Here is a 6,968-nt window from a genome sequence, read left to right as displayed (position 1 = left end):
GAGGAAATTAAAGTTGTTTCTATTTGTAGGAATAGGCCTCAAGTATCCCATTTATTTTTTGCAAATGACAGAGTACTCTTTTGAAGAGCTACAAAAGCGGAGTGCCAAAGAATTTTGAATATTTTGGTTGTGTATGAGAAAGGCTCAAGTAAAAAAATTAACAAGGATTAGATAAATATCTTTTTTAGCTCCAACACTCAAGATTACCTCCAGGTTTGCATCCAGTCATTACTGGGTGTTCCTTCCATTTGCCAATATGAGAAATATTTGGGTTTGCTAGCATTAGTGGGCCAAGCTAAGAAGCCAAGCTTTATTTTCCTTAAAGAGCGAGTGTGGAAGAAACTACAAGGTTGGAAGGAAAAGCTGCTCTCACAGGTAGGAAGGGAAGTACTCATAAAGTCAGTTATTCAAGCTATTTCTACCTATACTATGAGTTGTTTTAAACTTCCGAAGGGATTGATTAAAGAGTTGGAGGTTTTGATCCGTAAATTTTGGTGGGGCTATAATGGAGATAGCAAGGAAGGTGCACTGAGTAGTTGGAAGAAATTATGTGAAGCTAAAGAAGTGGGTGGTATGGGGTTTAAGGAAATTGAAAATTTTAGTTAGGCATTGTTGGCCAAGCAGGTGTGGAGATTAATAAACAATCCAGACTCTTTATGCCATAGAGTTTTCAAAGCTCGTTTCTTTCCGAATTGTTCCATTTTGGATGCTAAGGACTCACATACAGGTTCATATGCCTGGAAAAGTATTGTTAGTGCAAGAGATGTGATTTGAAAGGGTATGGTTTGGGAATTGGTAATGGCAAGAATGTTCGGATTAAGGAAGACAAGTAGCTGCCTGTGAATAACAATCACACTATAATTTCTACTCTAGCTTCAATACCAGTGGAGACTAAGGTGCAAGTTCTAATGAACCTAGAGTTGGGAGTTTGGAAGCTGGACTTGATCCACCAACTGTTCCTGCCCTCATGAAGTGTCTGCAAGCCTCGGCATCCCCCTTAGTCGCCGCTGCCCACCTGACAAAATTATCTGGGCTCATTCTTCGCCTGGTTCATTCACCACCTGCAGTGCATATGAACTCCTTATTGCCTGCAAAGGGGTCGGCCAGGCTGGTAGCTCTAATGCAGATCTTCAGAAAAATTTTTGGAAGGGAGTTTAGAGCTTACGGGTGCCTCACAAGATCAAGCACTTTATTTGGCGAGCTTGTAATGATGCCCTGCCAACAATGAGTAATCTGTTTTGCAGACAGGTTTCATCATCAGATAGGTGTGAGCTTTGCCAACCCTACCTGGAGGATCCATTGCATGCTTTATGGTCTTGCAAAGAAGTGGAGATTGCATGGAATTCCCTCAATTGCTTGCAGCAGTCGAGCCATCCCCAACCCCAGAATTTTTGCGACTTACTAGCTTGTTTTTTGCAGGTGCAGGATGATTATCGAAAAGATGTTTTTGCTATCTCGGCTTGGATGCTTTGGAATAGGAGAAATGCGTCATACTTTGGCCGCCCAATGCACCCTATTGCTAATATCGCTTCAATGGCTGGGAATTTGCTGCAGGAGTTTCTGATAGCACAAGAACACGACTAAGTGAAATCTCAACCTCCCATCTCGCATTAATGGCATCCTCCAGAGGTGAATATGTACAAAATTAATTTCGATGCTGCTGTGTTCAGATCCACTAACTCGGCTGGAGTAGGAGTTGTCCGAAATTGGAGGGGTGAATTGGTAGGTGTTCTGTCTGCCCCCATACCGCTAGCTCATTCTGTTGCTAACATGGAGGCCTTGGCATGCCAGAGAGCTGTGGAGTTTGCTACTGAACTCAGGCTGCAATGAGTCATTTTTGAAGGAGATTCAAGTATTCAACTATAGTCATCAATGCTATAATTCAAGGTACCTCTGGATTCTCTACCTACGGAAACGTTGTTGAAGATATTCGTTGTCAAGCCACGCTTTTTCAGTCTTGGATGTTCAACCATGTTAATCGGTCTTGTCATTGTGTTGCTGACGCTTTAGCAAGAAAAGCCAAAAGCGAGCAAGGGTCCCAGGTGTGGCTAGTTAATCCAACTGAGGATATTTCCTCTCTATTGTTGTTTGATGTCCATTGAACATGTTTCATTAATATTATCCCAGGCTCCTTGTCTGGTTTCTTAAAAAAAAATGTTAAAAAGTATCAGTCTCCTAGAGATTCTGCTTTTGCAGGTAGGCAGCCAACAGGAGACTTTGCAACCCTAAATGGCTAGATCATCCTAAGGCAGGCTTCTGATTTCCCTCACCAGCAGCTTTGCTATGGAGAGGCAACCTATTGTTTAAAGCTAAACAACTACAGTGGATGGACCTTTTAAGTTTAAGATCTGTTCCCAAATTCACAACGTTATCAGGTGGTATAATAGAAATTCTGCAACCCCTTTTTTATTGGCTAAAGAAAAATTCAACAACTTGATTGTAGTGTATTCTACACCAATCAACAAATTTCCTGTATTTGGAAGTACAAAGCGCAATCTCAGTAAGGGAAGCAAATTTATCCACATAAATCAAATAGATCTGAAGAGGGAAAACCCAAAATGAAAGAAAAAACCATTAGAAGTTGCATATATAAAATAACCAGTAGGTTTATTCAACAAGCATATTTACACATACAAGACAAACCCACCTATTAAACCATATCTATCCAGATTAAAAGGTTGGTAAGCAGTATCTATTTACACATAACAGGCTATACGCCAAAGCATTTTACTGTCATTAGTCATCGCATTGTCTAAGATAGCAGCATAACTCCACAAATTATTTTAACACATAATAATTACTAAATTCAGGAGTGATCTTGTTCAAACTGATTCAAAAAGAACTTTCCTTCAATATTCTTATTTACTTCAACCCTGAACTTCTCTTCCTTTATTCCCCTCCTCAGCTTCACAAGCAGTTCAAATCTGGCATAATCTTCAATGACCTGCAATTAACCAAAAAGAAATTGTTTAAGTAGTAATAATAATAAGAACCATTGATTTTAAAAGGCACGCATTTAACAAAAGCAAATTCCTTTAACCAAAAAAAAAAAAAAAGAAAAAAGAAAAAAAGAAGGAAAATCCTTCCGTTAAAAACTAGACTTCTATAATTTGAAAATAGGACCCCACATGGAGTGAGGAATATTGAAAATCAGGGGTTTGGAAGAACTTGGCTCCATCTGTATATAGAGCAAGAAATCAAGATAAGAGAGATAGTAGTACAAAATGCCAACCTTGGCCTTAGCTAGAAGGACCTCTAGAAGTTCATAGGGTGACAAGGAGTTTGATCTCTTCTGGATGGACTTAACAGCATGATTTGCTGCGTCTTGAACCTCAGGATCATCAGTTGGCACTGCTTTCCATCCTGGTTCATGGCCATCTGATTGATTTATGGAAAGGTCTCAGTTCAACACTACTCAGAATACTAGCTTAGAAACATTAAAAAGAAAGATGGGACTCCACATGCGTAAATGTTCAAGGCAAAACCAATGCCACCTACAAGATCTTGGACACAAAAAGGTTTAGAGGTAAAGCACCACATTAGGTTATGTTTTCAACAGATGAGAGTGGGGATTCCTTAGGCCCCCAGGGGAAGAAAAATAAGCATGGGATATGAAGTTAAGAAGCTTCAGTAAAGCGCACATCAAGCCAAAAAAATCTCTTTGATATCTTTTTGACATGTTAAATAGCACACGTAAAGTACTTGGAAAAAAGATGACATAATTTTACCCCATCAAGTTTGACATTAAGAAAACCCCTGAATATTAGTCTGTAACACAGAAACACCCTACAATCCAAACCAAAATTGCCAATACCATACCAGCCAGTATGTACCAGACCAACCACTAAACCAGTACAAATACTCCCCTGCAACATAGCAGACAAAATATTTGTCTGTATTGATTGTATTGGGGATTTTTCAAGTACTTTGACCAGTACAAGAAAAATAATTAAAAAATAAAATAAAAAGGGGTTATAAAACATGTTATTTGTGCTAATACATTGGGTTAATGCACTTAATCTAATATTTGGGCTTTAAGATATGTGGATCTAAATTCTATGTTTATATATATATATATATATAACCTGAAAAGGTACACCAGCATTAACAGATATTGGAATATTTCGTTCCCTTGGTCAACCCGAAACAGCCTCCACTACAATATTGAAAACTTTGATCCTTTGTTGGTTTGGCTTACACAGTTAGACCAGCAACACCATCAATGCTCTCTCTCTCTCTCTCTCTCAAAAGCAATTCCAAACTTCTTTTAAAATTCCGTAAAAAAGTAAATGATAAGGAAAAAAAAATTCACTATGTCCCATAAATTCATCAAAATACCCCAATAAGAAAGTTCAAAAGAGATAAAAGACCATTCAGATGAACTTATAAAAAAAAAAGCATTCACACCCATTTCCACAAAATTGCCAAAGTTATAGAAATATAAGGATAATCCATGCACATTAATTACATTTCTCACACCAGATCACCACCTAGCAATGGGATAAAGCTGAGCTTTCTCACCCCACACACACGCACCCCATTCCATACAATTTATTGTACGGAAAAAACGAGAGTATGTCATTCTGAACGGAACAAAAGATGAAGGGCTGAGTTTGAGGGAATATTGGTGTGTTCCTGATGCGCAGTAAGGGTTCAATGGTAAGGTGATGGAGCTACATTAATGGGGATGACATTAACAAGAAAGAGAGAAAAAAGTGATGATGCTGATGGAACTGTGGTGGCTTCAAGATCGATGGTGAAGTTTAACAGTGTTGTTTGGTTTATAATGGCAAAGTTGAGATTACATCACTGTTGATGTGGCACCAGAAAGGGTGGAAAAGTTGTGTAGCCAAGGTTTGGTGATGGAAGGGTCAACCATGGCTACAATTTATGTTTGAGAACATCTAGGGGCACAACAACATTTCACAATATTTTCAGAACACCCTTGTTTTGAGTTGTGGTGGGTCCCAGTATTTTTATTTATTTATTTTTTATTTCATTTTATTTCGACCTTTGGTGAGCTAACACTTCAGCATGTTGTAAAAATATTGTGAGATTTTGTTGTGCTCGTAGAAGAATGCTTTTATGTTTTCTTCTTTCTTTTATTTATTTATTTTCATTTTTGTTTAGTGAAAAAGATGATGGTAAAAACTTTTACAGCAAAGGTGTCAATTGACTCAAACAGTAAAGATTTTTGTTGTCGAGCAAGGGATCTGAGATTAAATTTATCTACACCGGAGGGTTTAAGTGAATGGAGAGATCTACCTCCAATTGTGTCCTGTAATGACTGTAATAACCCTCATATTACTTTGAACACAGTCATAGTGTAGATGTATGACAGTCATTTTTTTCTATTCTTGTATCACTCACAGACTTTGCAAAGTTTATATGTCCTAGAGAACTCAAGAAATTGGAGAAGGCCGTTACAATATACAGCTGCTATATTACACAGTAAAAACAGATATCCGATACACCCCTATACTACAAAAACAAGCACATTGGAAACATTAGACATACTAATATCTGTCACGCTCTTACTATGTCCATTATAGATGCTTCACATATAATTACAAGAAGAAAAGAAAAACAAGACCGATTAAATGAAACATAGGAATTTAGGAACAGATTGAAGTAGTCAATTACCACGTTCAGCACCTAGGTCTGACTGGGAAAAGGAAGGGTCATCATGGGCATGCTTAAATTCCTGTAACTCCTTGAAGTTCATCCATGGCTTCACCCAGACTTTAGCTTCGTATATCTTCTTCTTACCAGCATCAATCACTTCCAGAGTCAAATGGTACATCTTACCAGCAACCACCTGTTCTTTGGCCTTCAATACCCTTGCAAACTCAAGAAGGGAATTCTGCAAAATTAAATCAGAACAAATGATCAAAAGACAAATACTCATATATAGAAAGAAATTAACAAAGGACTTCATCAATGAATTCTCCAATGTTTTAATTGTCTAGTTATTTCTTCTTCTTCTTTTTTTTTTTTTTTTTTTTTTTTAATAAACTGTAGTAACAGAAGTGGTTAGGCTGCTAGTTAATTATCAAACAGCCAATCACCTTGCTTTGCAACTGCTTCTTATGCAGCAGCCAATCAGGTGGCATTGTAACTATTTAGAGCTTTTGTACTTAGTAACAACTAGACCAATCAAAATTAAGCAAGGCTCAAGCCGATCAAATGGCAGCCTGCTTAAGTAGTGTTAGTATAAGTAGTTTACTGCATAATTGTAAAGGTAGATTTTGTTAAATGCAATTGGCCCTAGCTTTTATGCTATTTCAGAGATTGAGTACTCTGTGCAGAGGTGTTATCCACCTATAAGCTTCTCTAAAAAACTCTCATTTTCATTTCATTTCTAAGTCTAAACAGGAAGCTTTAACAGCACATCATTGTTCCTCCCGTGTACTAGGTTTACACCTCTTTAGGCTTTTTTCTTTGAATGGATATTTATTACTTTAAAAAAAGAAGCAGACTTTTAGGTTTTCCTTTCAGAGGGAGACATTTCTATAACTATCATCAAGCATAGTTGGTAATGATTTATCATTTAAGAGAGAGGGGAGGAGAATTTCGAAGAGAGATGATTATAGATCATATTTGAAGAATCTTGTATGGCTCTGCAAAACATGACTATTTATTAAACTCTTTTCTTTTCCGGTCTTATACCATATATGTTTTTCTGTTAATGGGTCAGACAGCGTTCACCCACTAAATCTTTCCCTTCAACAGGTTACTCGCTCCATTGGTGATGATGATCTGAAGCCTGCTGTAACTGCAGAACCTGAGATGACTGAAACTGATCTGTCTGGAGAGGATGAATTCCTGGTATGGACCCTTTATTCTGATCAATGGTGGTTATCCCTTGCTATTTAATCATTTATGTCTAAATCAACTTGTAGAATGCTATAAGCTTTAACTGGAGAAGGACCACCGTTTGGTGTTGGGGCCGCGGGGGGGGGGGGGGG

General features: G+C 37.8%; 1 protein-coding gene and 1 long non-coding RNA gene across 2 annotated transcripts in view; one reads left to right on the top strand and one right to left on the bottom strand.

Annotated features, from left to right (window-relative positions):
• Window positions 1–2,559: 2,559 nt before the first annotated feature.
• LOC136071241 (cysteine proteinase inhibitor 12-like) lies at window positions 2,560–5,923 on the bottom strand. The gene is made up of 3 exons (XM_065782293.1): window positions 5,644–5,923; window positions 3,233–3,378; window positions 2,560–2,944 (listed from the first exon to the last, which is right to left on the bottom strand). The coding sequence occupies exons 1-3, from the start codon at window positions 5,906–5,908 to the stop codon at window positions 2,807–2,809; spliced, it is 549 nt and encodes a 182-aa protein (XP_065638365.1). The 5' UTR covers window positions 5,909–5,923; the 3' UTR covers window positions 2,560–2,806.
• Window positions 5,924–6,567: 644 nt separating this feature from the next.
• Window positions 6,568–6,968, top strand: part of LOC136071242 (uncharacterized) — a 15,026-nt gene continuing 14,625 nt past the window's right edge. Inside the window, exon 1 of the long non-coding RNA XR_010632528.1 lies at window positions 6,568–6,828. This is a non-coding gene — a long non-coding RNA (uncharacterized LOC136071242). The remainder of the gene's footprint in view (window positions 6,829–6,968) is intronic.

The sequence above is a fragment of the Quercus suber genome, unplaced genomic scaffold (assembly GCF_002906115.3).
Source record: "Quercus suber isolate HL8 unplaced genomic scaffold, Cork oak 2.0 scaffold_296, whole genome shotgun sequence".
NCBI lineage: Eukaryota > Viridiplantae > Streptophyta > Magnoliopsida > Fagales > Fagaceae > Quercus > Quercus suber.
The sequence above is the reverse complement of the archived record's forward strand: the minus strand, read 5'-3'. Positions and strand labels throughout refer to the sequence as shown.

Bases quoted from the DNA above. Each gene is read 5' to 3' on its own strand.
- LOC136071241 (XM_065782293.1), bottom strand. From the start codon at position 5,908: ATGAGTATTTGTCTTTTGATCATTTGTTCTGATTTAATTTTGCAGAAT. The intron at 3,379-5,643 runs GTAATTGACTAC...TAAATCAATCAG, and splicing joins AGACCTAGGTGCTGAACGTG to ATGGCCATGAACCAGGATGG. The intron at 2,945-3,232 runs GTTGGCATTTTG...GGTTAATTGCAG, and splicing joins TCCTTCTAGCTAAGGCCAAG to GTCATTGAAGATTATGCCAG.